Below are 18081 nucleotides of genomic sequence, written 5' to 3'. Positions count from 1 at the left end.
CAAATGGCCACAATACCCAGAGCTGGGCCATGCTGAACCCAGGAACCTGGAGTTCCATCCAGTTCTCCTACATGTGTGACAGGGGCCCAAGCACTTGGGCCATCTTCTGCTTTCCCAGGTGCATCAACAGGGAACTGGATCAGAAGCAGAACATCTAAGACTTGAACTGGTGTTCATGTGGGATGCTATTATCAAAGGTGGCAGCTTAACCCTCTGCACCATAGCACCGGCCCCATTATTGTGATCTCATACCAAAGTTCAAATGAATAAGAAAGCTTACCCTAAGTTAAATACTTGGGTTTACGTAAAGAAGCAAAGCACGTTTGGCTTAAACTGCGAAAAAAAAGCTCTCATTTTGATGTCTGGACAGTAAAAAGTTGGAGATTGATTTGTCTGCTAAATTAGAGGTTTTTGTATCAGAACCACAGAGGCCAGCCTACATTCACAGGCAGTTTAGGCTAACCAAACCAGGTAGTCTGGGTCATCCACTATTTAATTTTCAGCAGCTCTGTCATTAAGCATTTGCATTACTGTTTGTTCTCTGTCCCTGTGAGTGCAAGAATCTTTTATGGCTTTTGAAAGTAATTAATTTTATTTTATCATTTACTTTCTTGTGCAACTTAAGACATGTTTCTCATTTCAGTTTCCTATATCATTTACTATTGAACAGTTGTACTGTGAAAGTATAGAGTGGAACATCCAGGTATTATTTCAGTGGCCACTTTGATCCTGGTAAAATTTATATCACAGATATTGTTGAATAGCAAAACAATACTTTGTGTCAATGTGGTGTGCTGGAGTCTACCAAATATTGATGTGTTTGACATAACTGCTATCGTAGCAACAACCGGCAATTCACCATAGAATTTCAGAGCTCCTTGACTGTTGCCACAGTAGTTAAGCATGATCAACCACACCCAAAGAGAGGCGTTTCGGTAATAACTACAATTGATGCACAATTGACTGTCCTGGAGGTACCTGGGGGCTGTCTAAGGGCACTTACAGCTCTCTGCCTGTTCTCCTTCTTCAGTGTCGCGAAGCTCTAACAACTCGGCAGAAGCTGATTGCTCAGGATTACAAAGTCAGTTATTCATTGGCGAAATCTTGTAAGAGTGACCTGAAGAAATACCGGTGCAATGTGGAAAACCTGCCTCGGTCCCGGGAAGCCAGGCTCTCCTACCTTCTGATGTGCCTGGAGTCAGCCGTGCACAGAGGTGGCAGTCCATTTCTTTATCTCTTTCATTCCATTCTGGGTTCATGCTCTTGTTCCTGTAATGTTGGGTTTTTCCAATATTTGCTCTTTAGAGTATCTTTGATTATTTTTTTAAAGCTTCATTTGTTTGTTTGAAAAGCAGATTTATAAAGGTAGAGAGATAGAGAGGGATCTTCCATCCACTGGTTCACTTACCAAATGCCTGCAACAGCTGGAGTCACGCCAGTTAGAAGCCAGGAGCTTCTTCCAGGTCTGCAACATGGGTGTAGGGGCCCAAGGACTTGGGCCATCCTCTACTGCTTTCCCAGGCCACATCAGAGAGCTGAGTCGGAAGTGGATCAGTTGGGACTTGAACCAGCGTACATGAGGGATGCCGGCATTGTGGGCAGTGGCTTTACCAACTAAGCTGTAGCGCTGGCTCCATGAGTATCTTGATTTTTTTAAAAAAGCAAACTCCATCATTTTTAGGAGTGTCAGGGTAGCATGATTTAGCACATAAGCTTTGGGTGAGAGAGACTCAGCCTCAAATTATGAGTTCAAATCTAAACTCAGTGGCTGGGTGACCGTTTTTTATTTTTTTGATCTCAGGTCTTCCCAGTGTGGCATTTAGGATTCAGAGAAGTTGGGGGAACTAAAGTGAGTATCTGAGGTGTAGTTTCTTGCGACACTCTCTAACTGTATAGGCCAGTAGAGATTGTTGTTTGGCTTTGTTTTTACCATGATAGCTAATTTACTGGTGAGACTTCCATTGGCAAAGCTTTGCACTGTGTCAGCTTAGGAGTCTGAAGTCTGCATAGTACAAAACACTGGCAGGATGAGTCTGAGTCTGGAGCCTGGGCTCACTTTACCCTGCTGAAGCTTTTGCTGAGTTCCAAGCTTTTTGGTCTAGCTATTAGCATAGCTGCTGTATTACCTTCCAAGTGGGAACATATACCTTTAATATGTGGTGACTGCTGACCCTCATACTCACCCTCCGTCTTGCTGTGACTTTCATCCTAACCTAGGGCGACAAGTGAGCAGTGAGTGCCAGGGGGAGATGCTGGATTACCGGCGCATGCTGATGGAGGACTTTTCTCTGAGCCCTGAGATCATCCTAAGCTGTCGGGGAGAGATTGAACACCACTGTTCCGGCTTACATCGCAAAGGACGAACCCTGCATTGTCTCATGAAAGTAGTTAGAGGCGAAAAGGGCAACCTTGGAATGAACTGCCAGCAGGCGGTAAGGAAAATTTTTCGTTGCCATTTTGAAAGTCATGTCTTACCAGCTAAGTGGCCTCTTCCTGACATTGTCCAAAATTGCTTTATCTGGATCATTTATGACATCACAGTGAGCATCAGCTACTAAGGACCAGACATGGAATATCATTTCCTCAGGCATATCTTAGTGAAAATGTGACATTTGCTGCAGAGCAGAGCTTGAGCTTATAATAGAAAGGGTTATGAAAGAGAGCACATCCGTTTTGAAACCATACCATCTTTTCATGTTAGCCTAGGCCATCTATGAATTGTGAGATCCTCCTTCCTTCACCATAACTTTGCAGTCAATTCTATAAAGATAGCATACTTTGTCAGAGAAGATAGTTTTTCTTGATCCAGAGTTCGTGAATAGTTAAATAGCTACAGAACAGTTAGCTGATAGAAAGTTAACCAACTATCATAAATACAACATGTCTGTTACTGTTGTCCATGTTTTTTACTTTTTACTAGACAATTTTTTTTTTTTTTAATTTGGCTGGTAGAGTATAGACACTGAGAGAGAGAGAGAAAGGTCTTCCTTCCGTTGGTTCACCCCCCAAATGCCCGCCACTGCCAGCGCTGCACCGATCTGAAGCCAGGAGCCAGGTGCTTCCTCCTGGTCTCCCATGCAGGTGCAGGGCCCAAGCACTTGGGCCATCCTCCACTGCCCTCCCGGGACACAGCAGAGAGCTGGACTGGAAGAGGAGCAACCGGAACTAGAACCAGCACCCATATGGGATGCCGGTGCCGCAGGAAGAGAATTAACCAAGTGAGCCACAGCGCTGTCCCCTTACTAGACAATTTAAACCCCAGATGACACAGAAATGCCCTGTACTGTGAACTTTATTTTAGGAAGCACAACAGATCATTTAACTTTAGCTTTATGTCCTCAAGTAAAAAATTGAGCCTCCCATCAGAAAAACTTTTGAAAACCAGAATTAGTTTTTTATAGTTGGAATTTTTTAAAGATTTTATTTTATCTTTAAAGATTTTATTTATTTATTTGAAAGGCAGAGTCACAGAGAGGCAGAGAGAGAAAAGTCTTCTATATGCTGGTTCACTCCTCAAATGGCCACAGTGGCTGGAGCTGGGCCGATCTGAAGCCAGGAGCCAGGAGCTTGTTCAGGTCTCCCACGTGGGTGCAGGGCTCCAAGGACTTGGAACATCTTCTGTTGCTTTCCCAGGCCATAGCAGAGAGCTGGATCAGAAGTGGAACAGCCAGGACTCGAACCAGTGCCCATATGGAATGCCGGCACTGCAGGTGGTGCCTTTACCCACTATGCCACAGCACCAGCCCCAAGATTTATTTTATTTTTAGTAGAAAGGCAGAGTTAATGGAGAAAAAGAAAGAAGCTAGACACCTCCAAATGGCCACAACATCCAGGGCTGGGCCAAGCCTCAGGAGCCAGGAGCTTCATCCCAGTTTCCATGTGGGTGCAGGGGCTCAAGCACTTTAGCCATCTTCTGGTGCCTTCCCAGGCTCATTAGCAGGGAGCCAAATTGGAAGTGAAGCATCTGGGACCCAAACCAGTGCCCATATGGGATGTCAGTGTTGCAGTCAGCAACTTAACCCATTACACCACAACGCCAGTCGCTATAGTTGACATTTTTATTGAAAACTGAATGTTCTGGAGCCAGCATTGTAGCGTAGTAGATTGGGCTGCCACCTGCAACACCAGCACCCAATACAGGCACCAATCACATGTTCTGCTTGCAATCCAGTTCTGTGCTCTTGGTCCTGGGAAAGCAGTGGAAGATGGCCCAAGTGCTTGGACTCCTAACTTCAGCCTGGCATAGCCTTGGCTGTTGCAGCCATCTGGGAAGTGAGCCAGAGGATGGAGAATCAATCTCTCTTTCTTTCTCCTTCCCCTCCCCTCTCCTCCCCTCTCCTCCCCTCCCTCCTCCTCCTCTCCTCTCCCTGTAACTCTGCCTTTCAAATAAATAAGAAATGTTCATTGAACTTTATTTTCCTGCTAATCATAAACAGGATTTTACAATCTGAAACACTAAATTTCCCTAGAATGTTGCTGTGGAATAAAATTTCCTGTTAGTTTCTGACTCATCCTGACCCACCCAGAGTAGAGAGCAGCTCTGTTGTGTGCACACGGACACACACACACATACGTGTCCCACACAGAGGTGGGAAGAACAGGCCCTCGCTTCCCCTTCCCTGGAGCACCCAGCTTCTGGAGGACAGGGTGCAGGACTCTGCTGTGGTTTGAGCTTGTCCGGACGGGGCTCCTCAGGAGCAGTCTTGTTGATGACTGTTCCAGGGAACCCGCCATCAGGGTCTGCCCCGGCGCCCAGATAAAATGAATCTGGAGACAGCCTGTGTGGTGTTTACGTTTCATCGATAATTCATCATGCAGAGGTTGGGAGCAGTCAGGAATAATCCTTATCTTTCCACTGAGGCTACATGTAAAGTATACAGAAAGAAAATAAGCTGGATTGACTTATTTCAAGGCAGCAAGCTCACTTTAGGGCTTTTTGGAATTTAGCTTATTAAAAGAACAAGTGACTCAACTGCTAAGTACCTTTGAAGTCAACCTTTGTACCCCAAAAAGAAAGTGCTTCCCAAACCCAGAGGGTAGGGGCCGGCGATGTGGTACAGGTGAAAGCCTCCTGCAGTGCTGGCATCCCACATGGGCAGTAGTTTGAGTCCCAGCTGTTCCAGTTCTGATCTAGCTCCCTGCTAATGTGCCTGGGAGAGCAGCAGGAGATGGCCCAAGTATTTGGCTTCAGATTGGCCCAGCTCCAGTTGTTGTGGCCATTTATGGAGTGATCCGGCAGATGGAATATCTCTGTCTCTGTCTCCTTTCAAATAAATAAACAAATCTTTAAAAACTGAAACAAAAACCTAGAGAGTAATCTCAAATAGTAAAATGTATGGTTTTGCCCACAGTAATGTTAGTCAAACAGGGAAAAATATTTTTAATTTTTTTTTTTTTTTAAAAAGATTTATTTATTTGAAAAACAGAGTTATAGAGAGAGAAAGACAAAGAGAGAGAGAGACGGAGAGATCTTCCATCTGCTGGTTCACTTCCCAAGTGGCCACAATGGCCTGACGTGGGCCAATCCAGAGACAGGAGCTTCTTCCAGGATTCCCACATGGGTGCAGGGGCCCATACACTTGGGCCACCTTCCACTGCTTTCCTAGGAGCATTAGCAGGGAGCTGGATCAGAAGTGGAGCACGGATTCTATCCCGGTTGCCCCTCTTCCAGGCCAGCTCTCTGCTATGGCCCGGGAAGGCAGTGGAGGATGGCCCAAGTGCTTGGGCCCTGCACCCGCATGGGAGACCAGGAGAAGCACCTGGCTCCTGGCTTCGGATCAGCGAGATGTGCCGGCCGCAGCGGCCATTGGAGGGTGAACCAACGGCAAAAAGGAAGACCTTTCTCTCTGTCTCTCTCTCTCACATATCCACTCTGCCTGTCAAAAAAAAAAAGAAGTGGAGCAGCGTGGACATGACCCAGCTGCATGTACATATGGGATGCCGGCGCCGCAGGCAGAGGCTTTAGCCCATTACACCACAACTCTGACCTCAAAAGTTTTCTTCCTTAATACAGCAGTCTTCAGTATCTGTCCGTGGTTGACCATTCTTGTTCCCAATTCTCTGCTTCGTGATCTCTGAACAAGTAGTGAACCGTAAAGCATAAGAAAAATGACCATGTTAATGAGCACATACTCCTCCAGATTTATCACGATCACGAATTATTAAGTTCTCTTCAGTTATGGCTGAACAAGTCTGGGCCCACGCTCTCCCCGCCAACATGGCTGCTTACAAGGCTCTGGAATAATCACATCTCTGCAGTGTTTCTCTGATTTTCCGAGGTGTGTTGGACTGGAACAGATGTTTACTCATAAAGCAATTCACTTTTTTTAGTATTTATTTCTCCTACTCTTGTCAGTGAATTCATGGTTACAGAGTCCCTTGAGTCATTAGCCTCTTATGTTCGATGGGCATTCATTTTTATTTTTGTTTTGTTTTAATTTTATTTATTTGAGAGGCAGACCGAGGACTCCATCTTCTGGTTCACTGCCCAAACACCTACAGTGCGAGGGCTGAGCCCGCTGAAGTCAGGAGCCAGAAATTCATTCCATGTCTCCTATGTGAGTGCCAGGAACCCAACTACTTGAGCCATTACCTATTGCCTCCCGGGGTGCACAGTAGCAGGAAGCTGGAATCGGAAGCAGAACCAAGACTGAAACCCAGGCGTTCTAATGTGGGATGCAGGCATCTCAAGCCGCGTCTTAGCCACTAGGCCACGTGCCCAACACCACTCCCTCCTACCCCCATTTTCTCCTTTTAGTAGCTGCAGTCAGTACATTCATCGTGAATCTCAAAGTGTGCCTGTCAGGAAGGTTTGACTATCGTGGTTCTTGCAAAGACTTACAGATGCCCATGTTGCTCCTAACTTTCTGTAGAAAATATGTAAATATTTTGGCTTTCTGTCAGCAAATGTCATAAAATTGTTAATAACTTGACCATCTTCTAACTATCTACAGCATTTTGTAGCTTCTCCAAATTGCCACCAAGAATTACTGCAAATAACTTCCATCCTAAAATATTACAAATGTTTCGTGTTTCTCTTACCTTGATAATTGGCCTTCTTTTACAATAACAGAAGTGAATTTTTTGTTCTTCCCCTTTGATCCGCGTTCTGATAAATCCGTGCAAGGACCAAGCCTTCCTCTTCTCCCTTATGAGATCACAGGTCAGACGTGTGCAGGTCACAGGCGACGCCCAAAGAGGATAATTGGAGACACAGAAGAGGCTCCACAATCTTTAACTTGGAAAAAACGATGGTAGTTTTCCAGATATGCTTTCTGGGATTGAAAATTCCCACCCCAAAACACCATCTGCTCCCCATCTGTAGAAATAATGATCTTTTATGTCTGTAAAATGCTTTGCAGTTTACCCGGTCTTTCCTCGCATATTATTATTTCTCATCTTCTGCAGTTAAGGAAACTGAAACTGTGAGCTTTATCAGCTTATCCGTGTTCTCAAAGCTAATGTCTGACAAAGTCAGAAATCTCAATAACACTTGGATCTTCTGGTCCCAGATGTAGAGCTTTTTACTCTGTATCCCAGCTGCCTCCTCAAAGATGGAAAACTGAACGCGAGACACCTGTTCTCATGTCCCTTTACTTTATAACATGACATAGGAGGGACCAAGCAAAAGTAAATGATAAGGGCCATGTTCTCATTTCCAGCTGAAGAAAGACAGGTATTTTTGTGTCTACTTAGAATGAACAAGCTTTGGTTTATGTGTTGGTTATGTCAAAATAGATAAGGGAAAAAAATGGTAAATTATAAGCTTTATGTTCTTGGTTCTAATAATTAATATTTCTGCAAGTTAAAATAAATACCATCTGCTTTTAACAAGGTAAAGGACCTTTGTTTTTTGTTTTCTTAAGAGTTATTTATTTATTTATTTATTTTGGACAAGCAGAGTTAGACAGAGAGAGAGACAGAGAGAAAGATCTTCCTTCTGTTGGTTCACCCCCCAAATGGCCACTACGGCCGGCACGCTGCACCGATCCAAAGCCAGGAGCTGGGTGCTTCCTCCTGGTCTCCCATGCAGGTGCAGGGCCCAAGGACTTGGGCCATCCTCCACTGCCCTCCTGGGCCACAGCAGAGAGCTGGACTGGAAGAGGAGCAACCAGGACAGAACCCAGCACCCCAACCAGGACTAGAACCTGGGGTGCTGGTGCTGCAGGCGGAGGATTAGCCAAGTAAGCCGCGGTGCCGGCCTATTTATTTATTTTAAATGCAAAATGACAGTGACCTCCTATCTGCTGGTTCACTCCCCAAATGCATGCTACAGCAGGGGCTAGGACAGGCTGAATCCAGGAGCCAAGAACTCCATTCAAGTCTCCTGCATAGATGGTGGAAACTCAGAATACAAAAGCCATCATTTGCTGTTTCCCAGTTGCTTTATGGAGCAGTTAGGCTTGCAACCAAGCACTCAGGATGCAGTAATCTCAGGACCCAGGACAATTTGTTATTTTTTTTTATAACTACACAGATTGTTTACTTAAGGCCTTATATTTGTCCTTGGACATATAATATAATCGGAGCACAAAAACCCATGCCGTCTGGCTCTCTTAAAATACAAGACACAGGCCAGTGCTGTGGCATAGTGGATAAAGCCACTGCCTGCAGTGCTGGCATCCCATAAGGGTGCCGGTTCAGGACTGGCTGCTCCACTTCCGATCCAGCTCTCTGCTATGGCCTTGGAAAATAGTAGATGGCCTAAGTTCTTGGGCCTCTGCACCTGCATGGGAGATCTGGAGGAAGCTCCTGGCTCCTGGCTTCAGATTGGCACAACTCTGTCCATTGTGGCCATCTGGGGAGTGAATCAGCGGATGGAAGACCTCTCTTCCTCTCTCTCTGCCTCTGTCTCTCTGTAACTATGACTTTCAAATAAATAAATAAATCTTTAAAAAAAAAATACAAGACACCTAAGAACAGTAGTCCGTGTTCATTGATTGGGGTCATCTAAAAGTCTTTATAAGTGTTCTAGGTGTGAATTCAAAATTTCCATGGGTCTCTTTTGAGGACTTTTTTTTCTTCAGTATTTCTATTCCCTTGTTTTCCTTCTACTTAAAAAAATTGTCATTATGCCATGTATTGTCCAATTTTCATCACTTGGCTCATGCAGTTCCTTGAAAAGTTATGTGGCATTTGTTTTTAACACCAGTGTCATTGCATCAAATTTCACATTTTATGTCCTTAGGACCAAATTAGATCTCTGGAATTGTCTTAGTTCCTCTCCACTCACTCCTGACTTCACCCTGAGTCTCAGATTTGCAGTCTGATTAACAAGTAGGCAGATAAGGGGAAAGAAGCCGTCTTCCTAATTGCACAGTTGTGATTATAAAAACCTCTTGTTTTACAGATATCCTGGTATGGTTCAGGACAGGTAGATAAGCAGTCCCCACAGTGATTTAACATGAAAACATTCTAACACGGCAGATAAGCTGCCTTGGGAAGTTATCTGGTGAGAGCTCTTCAGTTAGCCTGGTGACATCTGCGGCACCTTGTCAGAGCAGCTGATTGTGTGAAGAGAGGACGCTGCTCTTCCCTGGGGCTTCAGTGACTGTCTTCCTTTCTTCTCATTTTACTTTGTTTTAATGCAGCTTCAAACACTGATTCAGGAGACTGACCCTGGTGCTGATTACCGCATTGATCGAGCTTTGAATGAAGCCTGTGAATCTGTAATACAGACAGCCTGCAAACACATAAGATCTGGAGACCCGATGTAGGTTATCTCATTTCTGGTATTAATTCATACTGTGTTTCACTCGACAGCAGAGAACATTCCCTCCATTGACTTTTGGGTGCTTTACATCCTCCCTGAAATTTTGTTGAACCAGGAGCACACATACCAACTTTTGTCAAAACTAGTATTGGAGTTAGAACTTTTAAGTCTGTGACGAAGAGACACCTAAACCCAGCAGTGTGATGATGCTTGTTGACAGTGGTTGAGCATGTGTGGACCTGTGCTGTATATTAAGTCACTAAATAATTCCGTTTAGTAGTCAAGTAAACATGAGAAAAACACGCAGGATAAAATAATACATAGGTTGGTGCCCTGTACTTTTCTTCTGGTTTGTAGATTGACTCATTGTTTGCACTCGCTGCTTAGTAATCATTAGAAAATGGTCAGTTATAACTGAAATAGGAAACAAAATCTGATACTTGTAGTAGATGGTCATGGACAAAATGAATACTGGACTTTCATCCAAGAACTAGGAATAGGAAGGCTGAATAAGTGCTATAAAAAAGTATTGGATTCCCATGCATTACTTCTGTTTCATATGGTATGAAAACAGCTCTTAAAATCAAGTTGCAAATAAGGACGGGTTTCCCATTCTGCAAAAATCTTTTTAGCCTGCAGCTGGCTATATCCAAAGGTAAAAATAGCATGTAGTCCGTGTTTATTATTGTTGTGCCGTACAGAAATTCCTGCTGCCCATGCTGGGCTGGAGAACTGAAAAACCATGACCATTTTCCTTAATTTTTTGAAAAAGATTTTATTTTTTTTAATTTGAAAGGTAAAATGACAAACAGAAGTCTATGCTTCACTCCCCAAATGGCCCCAGTGATCAGGGATGGGCCAGACTGGAGCCAGGAGCTCAGAACTCTATCCACTTCTCCATGTGGGTGGTAGAGGCTGAAATACTTGGGCCATCATCTGCTGCCTTGCTAGGTGCATGATCAAGGAGCTGGATTGGAAGTGAAGCAGCAGGGCTTCCAGCCCACTGTTATGGGTTGCTGGCATCATAGGCAGCAGCTTAACCCATGATGCCACAACACCAGCTCCTGTCCTTAATGTTTGTTGTGTGGTTGGAGAAGATAGACAACTCTAGAGACTAAGTAAGATCTTTTTATCAATATAAAAATAGCAATAGCAACCAAAAGAGGGGAGAGCAGAGGGAGGAAGGACAGATTACAGTAGATGGAAGATATTTTCATCTAAATACAATATGTGAACTTTTTCTGTGTCCTGATTTAATTGAATATGTAAAAAGACAGATAATGGGGAATTTTTGACAAATAACAAAATATTATGTGATGTTAGGGATTTTTTTTTAAATTTCTTGATGGTGTGCCAATGGTGTTATATTCTCATATTTTAGAGGAACATGCTGAAGTGTATGGTATGTGGGATTTGCGTCAGAATATCAGCAAGGGAACACACACACACACACACAACTTGGCCATAGGTTGATAAAGCTATAGAGAAGAAAGGTAACTATTATATGACTCTGTGCTAATGTGTGTGTTGGAAATTTTCCTTATCAGCAGTTAAAAATAAAGTGACTGCACACAGATCTTGTGCATGGTGAGCCCTAAGTCCTAAGTGGCTCTGAAGTTGATGACAGTGTCGCTGTCAGGTTCAGTTGACTTGAGTGATCGCAGGAAAGTAAATCCAGAACACTTAGCTCTTGCAATTCCACTCTTTTTGCGGCTAGGATCCTCTCTTGCCTGATGGAGCATTTGTACACAGAGAAGATGGTGGAAGACTGTGAACACCGTCTCCTAGAGCTGCAGTATTTCATCTCCCGAGATTGGAAGTGAGTATTTTAGAGAAAGAGCAAGTGTATTGCCTCAGCATGTTCCCCTGTTTTGTCACTGTTGATTTCTAAGGTAGCTAACATCCTTCATCCTCCCCAACCCTCCGAAAAGAAACCTATTCTTTATTGCACTCAACTCAGCATCTGAAAGCAGAGTGAGCCCACTAGCAGTCTGTCCACTACCTTAGAAGTCAGGGTTAAAATGTTCTGATACCACAAAGATCTCTCAACAATTCTGGCATGGGATGGGGGGTGCAAAAGCATCTGCAGATATGACTAAGAAGATAATAGTACATTTGTATCTATTGATTTGTACAGGGTATGGGAATTGGCTTTTATCATAAGCTTCTTATCAGTAAGTGTCAGTTTGATTCTCTAATTCCCTTTTTGTCCTGTTAGCAAAAAAGCGGGGCTGGGCTGGGAGGGGGGGATGCAGTGTGAAATCGGAGAAGGGTCATTTTTACTGTTTCCAGTTCTTCGGCCTCAGCCCCTCCTCACCTCCAGGGCAGCCAGTGCCTCTGACTGCTGCTCCTGCTCCCCGAGGTCAGCCCCTGCCTGTTCTGTCTGAGACATAGGACTGTGGTCTGTAGCTTTCTCTGGTAATGCACATGTTGTAGCCACATGTAGAAAGAGTTCACTTGAAATTAATGATTTTTTTGTTTCTGGGATTTCAGCTTAGCTTGAGAAAGGACTAAAGAAAGCCAGGCAGCATTTTCCCTGTGCTTGCTCAGGCCATTGGAGTTTACTGAGTGTACCACCTTGATCAAAATCATGTTTTCTTCTTCTCTTTAATACCTTCCCTCCTCATCAAAAAAGTGCTCTGTAGTGTTGAAAACCACTCGGTAACCAGGAGCCCCTCCTCCCAGTAAATAGCCCTCCCTTGAAGTTGACAGTACATTGTGGACAGAATTAAACATCCACAGGTCTCATTTCAGGGAGAAGCAGGCTCATTGCCTAGCCCACTGCCCCTGGATTGTAAGTTAAATGTCAGGTTAGTGAGCATGTTCTGGTGAACTACAGATCACCTGGGAAGAGTGCTTTTATGAGGAAGTCGGCTCAGAGGCTGTTTACCTTGCCATTTTCTAATTTCACTGAATTTCAAGTAACCTCATTTGTACTTAGAAAAAAGTACTTCATAAGAAGTTGTGAGTTGCCTGATGGTGGCTATACCCTGGCTTTTATGTTCGGCCAGGGCATGTGTGTGTTGCGTGTGACAGTGTTAGTACCTCACATGGCCAAGGCAGCATCTTTGAGGTAAAACTTTTGTAGTCTTCGTTCTGTGCTACTCTGGAGGTGATTACCAGTGAGTACACAAGCAAGTACTGGTGCAAACCTGGAGCATCTATAGGAAGAGGAAGTACAGTGAGCAGTGTTACCCCTGGACTCTTCACCTTACAGGCTGGACCCTGTCCTCTACCGCAAGTGCCAAGGAGATGCTTCGCGTCTTTGCCACACGCACGGCTGGAATGAAACCAGTGAACTCATGCCTCCGGGAGCCGTGTTCTCCTGTTTGTATAGACATGCCTACCGCACCGAGGAGCAGGGAAGGAGGGTATGTGGTCCATATTGGCCTCATTTCGTCTTACCATCACGTGTTTTTTAAATAGTTTGCTGTATCTTCTGATTTCTGTCATCCGAGGAAGACTACTTAGAGTGTTCGGTGGGGAGGGGTTGCTGCACTGTCAGAAGCCTCTTCATTCAGTGAGTGTGTCTGCACTTGCTCCACCAGCTTCTGACTTGATGTTTTTAACAAAGTGATTGGGGGAAGACTTCCAGGTTTTTTCTTTAAATTACCGAAATCTGAATCACAAATGGGCAATTAAATTCTGCTGCCCTAACTTTATTTAGCTTAAAAGATCCATTAGAAGCTTTTAGCCAGGATACAAATGGTTCTGTACGCTTCTGCTCTTGGCAGTTAACTCATAATGCGGTATTGATGAGACTTCCCTGACAGCTCTGCAGAAGCCTCCATCCACACCCAGTCTCTTTACCCGTCCGCCCCGATTGCTGCCTTTCACAGAATAGTCCAGTGTGCTTGGCCCTGGTGCTGTGCTGACAGGCTGGTGCTTTGAGATACTGAATTGTGGCTCCTTCCTGCTTTGTTACATAAACTGGCAATGGTATTACTTTGCATGCACGTGTGTAAAGACCTCTTCTGAGCTTCATGCAGAACCATTTTGTCTGGGACTTACAGAGCCACTCAGGAGGAAGCAGTATCGTGTTTCAGTAGCTGCACACCTGACCCAGTTTTCAAAGGGCTGTGTACAAAAGCCTGGGAATTTGTCATTACTTTTTTCTTTGTATAATGACCCTCTTATTAACCACAGGGGCTCCCAAATTCCAGCATCCTGCTAGGCACTAGAGTGAAAATTTTCTTCTCTTACAATTGACGAAAGGATTGGAATGTGGTACATAAGCTATTTTTCTGAATGGAGCAGAATTGCACATAACATAAGATTTACTGTTTTAAAGAATGTCAGTGGTTTTCATTACATTCACACAATGTTATGTGACTGCAACCTCTGTCTAGTTTCAGAACTTCCATGACTCCAAAAGGAACCCCTGTGCCCAGTCTCTTTCTTGCCTGTCCTCAGTGTGTGGGCTTCTCATGGCAGAGACACCGGCTATACCTGTCAATGCCAGCTTGCTTGCGCATGCTCTCTCTCGCTCTCGCGCTCTCTCTCTCTTTCTCTTTCTCTCTTTCTTTCTTTTAAAAGATTTTATTTATTTATTTGAGAGGTAGAGTTACAGACAATGAGAGGGAGAGACAGAGAGAAAGGTCTTCTTCCACCTGCTGCTTCACTCCCCAGATGGCTGCAACAGCTGGAGCTGAGCTGATGCAAAGCCAGGAGCCAGGAGCTTCTTCCAGGCCTCCCACACAGCTGCAGGAGCCCAAGCACTCGGGCCATCTTTAACTGCTTTTCCCAGGCCATAGCAGAGAGCTGGATCAGAAGAAGGGCAACCAGGTCTTGAACTAGCACCCATATGGGATTCTGGCACCGCAGGCAAAGGCTTAGCCCATTACCCCATAGCGCGAGCCCCCAATGACAGCTTTCTGCTAATTCTGCCTGACTCGTCTGGAGGAGTCTGGTCCTGCTCCTGTGGGTGCCTCAGTTCTCCTGAACCAAGTATGTATTCTCTCCAGAACTGGATCTGGCATTCCACTCCACATTCATAGAATAACAAAGTAATTTTGCTAAACAAACAAAAAACTTTCTTTCTTTTTTTCTTTTTCTTTTTTTTTAAATTTATTTGACAGGTAGAGTTATAAACAGTGAGAGAAAAAGACAGAGAGAAAGGTCTTCCTTCCGTTGGTTCACTCCCCAAATGGCTGCTACGGCTGATGCTGCACCAATCCAAAGTCAGGAGCCAGGTGCTTCTTCCTGGTCTCCCATGCTGGTGCAGGAGCCCAAGCACTTGGGCCATCCTCCACTGCCTTCCCGGGCCACAGCAGAGAGCTGGACTGGAAGAGGAACAACCGGGACTAGAACCCGGCGCCCATATGGGATGCCAGCGCCACAGGTGGAAGATTAACCAAGTGAGCCACAGCACCAGCCCCCCAGAAAACTTTCTAATCTCACTGAATCCAATTCATTTTTTCAGGATCCTCTCAGAACAGGATGTCATTCTGTATAGTAGTATATTAAAAAATGTGGTGTGTATAATTGCACTCCTGGAGACAGGGACCATGACAAACCTCCTAGAACACTTAATTCTTTATCTGGAAGAAATTAGAGCTATGAAGTGTGGGAAACACTCCCTGATAACAGATTTGATCTAGTGTCTTCGTGGATAGAAGAATATCAGAAAATTCATGGAGGGGCCAGCGCTGTGGTGTAGTGAGTAAAGCCACTGCCTGCTGTGCCGGCATCTCAAATGGGTACCAGTTTGAGTCCTGGCTGCTCCATTTCTATTTTTTTTTTTTTTAAGATTTATTTATTTATTTAAAAGGTAGAGCCTCAGAGAGGCAGACTCAGAGAGAGAGAGAGAGAGAGAGAGAGAGAGAAGTCTTCCATCTGCTAGTTTACTCCCCAGATGACCGCAACAGTTGGAGCTGTGCCAGTCTGAAGCCAGGAGCTTCCCCCAGTTCTCCCATGCAGGTGTAGTGGCCCAAGGACTTGGGCCATCCTCTACTGCTTTCCCAGGCCACAGCAGAGAGTGGATCAGAAGTGGAGCAGCTGGAACTTGAACCATAAGTGATGCCAACACTGCAGGCAGCAGCCCCACCCACTACACAACAGCGCCAGCTCCTGCTCCACTTCTGATCCAGCTCTCTGCTGTGGCCTGAGAAAGCAGTAGAAGATGGCCCACGTCCTTGGACCCTTGTGCCCCCGTAGGAGACCCAGATGAAGCTCCTGGCTCCTGGCTTTGGATCTGGCCATTGTGGCCATTTGGGGAATGAACCAGCAGATGGAAAACTTCTCTGTCTCTCTCTGCCCCTGCCTCTCTGTAACTCTGCCTTCAAATAAATAAATAAATCTTAAAAAAAGAAAAAGAAATTTCATGGAAACTGGAATTAAAAGATAAGTTAATTATGGTTCAGAAAGGTTTGAAATCCACATATCCAGGGGCTGTTTATAACCTTCAAGAGGGGCCAGCACTGTGGTATAGTGGATAAAGGTGCTGCTTGTGGCACCAGAATCCCATGTGGGCACTGGTTCAAGTCCCAGCTGCTCCATTTCCAATCAAGCTCCCTGCTGATGGACCTGGGAGAGGTGCAGAGGATGGCCCAGGTGCTTGGGCCTCTGTACCTATGTGGGAGACCTAGAGGAAGCTACAAGCTGTTACCTGGCTCCTGGCTCTTGGCTCAGATCAGCGCACCTCAGGCCGTTGTTGCCATTTAAGGAGCAGGGCAGTGGATGGAAGATCTCTATTTATCTCTCCCTCTCTCTCTCTCTAACTCTTCCTTTCAAATAAATAACTGAATATTTTTTTTAAAAACTTGTAGAAGGAGGCCAGCACTGTGACACAGTAGATTAATCCTCCACCTGCAACACTGGCATCCCATATGGGTGCCGGTTCTAGTTCTGGTTACTCCACTTCCAATCCAGCTCTCTGCTGTGGCCTGGGAAAGCAGTAGAAGATGGCCCTGGTGTTTGGGGTCCTGTACCATGCAGAAGACCTGGAAGAAGCTCCTGGCTACTGGCTTTGAATTGGCTTAGCTCCAGCCATGGCAGCCATTTGGGGAGTGAACCAGTGGATAGAAAACCTTTCTCTCTGTCTCTCCTTCTCACTGTCTGTAACTCTACCTCTCAAATAAATAAATAGATCTTTAAAAACTTTTTGAGGAAAACAGCAATTAAATAAATAAATTTAGGGGCTGGTGCTGTGGCTCACTTGGTTAATCCTCTACCTACAGTGCCAGTATCCCATATGGGTGCTGGGTTCTAGTCCCACTTGTTCCTCTTCCAGTCCAGCTCTCTGCTGTGACCCGGGAAGGCAGTGGAGGACAGCCCAAGTGCTTGGGCCCCTGCACCCACATGGGAGACCAGGAGAAAGCACCTGACTCCTGGCTTCAGATCAGCGCAGCGCCAGCCATAGCAGCCATTTGGAGAGTGAACCAGCAGAAGGAAGACTTTTCTCTCTCTCTCTCTCCTACTTTCTATAATTCTACCTGTCAAATAATTAATAAATAAATTAAATAAATAAATAAATTTAAAGAAAGAAAACATTCATGGAAAATGCATCTTATTGAAAAACTATAGATTTCCTTTTTTTATTTGAAAGTGAGCTGCAGAGAGCGATAGCTAGAAATAGAGAGGTCTTCTATCTGCTGGTTCATTCCACAAATAGCCACAATGGCAAGGGCTGAGCCTAGCTGAAGCCAGGAGCCAAGGGCTTCATCCAAGTCTCCCATGTGGGTGGCAGGGGCAGAAGGACTCGGACCATCTTCTCTGCATTTCCCAGGCATATTAGCAGGGAGCTAGATTGGAAGTGGAGCAGCCGGGACTTCAAGTGGCACCCATTTCGGATGCTGGCATTGCACGTAGAAGCTTAACCTGCCACGCCTCAACACTGGCCCCTAGATTTCAAATTATTTGCACCAAAATAAATTTATCTTTTAATTTCATTTTCCATGAACTTTCAAAGTACTCTCACGTTTGATCTGTTCCATTAAAGTCTTTTACTCACTCTATCTCATGCAGCTCTCTCGGGAGTGCCGAGCTGAAGTCCAGAGGATCCTACACCAGCGGGCCATGGATGTTAAACTGGACCCTGCCCTGCAAGATAAGTGCCTGATTGATCTGGGAAAATGGTGTAGTGAGAAGACAGAGACCGGACAGGTAGGTGACACAGCTTCCTGTTTGCTTTGTAGTAACTGTGCTGATGACACTTTTATGTAGAATTCAACACTGGAGTCCAGGTCTGTGCTGCGTTCACAGATATAATTTATTATGTTCTTCAGTATTCTCTCTAGAAGAAGTTCTAAGAAGCCAGTTTGTTATTAGGTTATGGTTACCATATTTTGGATTCAATTACTTTCCCTCTTTTCGGCTGCCTCTTAGAAAGCTTAGAACCAAAGGTATGGTCTGTTTCTAACCAAGACTTT

General features: G+C 44.9%; 1 protein-coding gene across 1 annotated transcript in view; it reads left to right on the top strand.

The window, feature by feature from the left end:
- Positions 1-18081, top strand: part of GLG1 (golgi glycoprotein 1) — a 127368-nt gene that overhangs the window by 77849 nt on the left and 31438 nt on the right. The window contains exons 7-12 of the mRNA XM_062177548.1: positions 1031-1214; positions 2218-2432; positions 9591-9712; positions 11430-11531; positions 12930-13083; positions 17678-17815. Coding sequence (XP_062033532.1) covers positions 1031-1214; positions 2218-2432; positions 9591-9712; positions 11430-11531; positions 12930-13083; positions 17678-17815 — 915 coding nt within the window. The remainder of the gene's footprint in view (positions 1-1030; positions 1215-2217; positions 2433-9590; positions 9713-11429; positions 11532-12929; positions 13084-17677; positions 17816-18081) is intronic.

The sequence above is a fragment of the Lepus europaeus genome, chromosome 19 (assembly GCF_033115175.1).
Source record: "Lepus europaeus isolate LE1 chromosome 19, mLepTim1.pri, whole genome shotgun sequence".
NCBI lineage: Eukaryota > Metazoa > Chordata > Mammalia > Lagomorpha > Leporidae > Lepus > Lepus europaeus.
The sequence above is the reverse complement of the archived record's forward strand: the minus strand, read 5'-3'. Positions and strand labels throughout refer to the sequence as shown.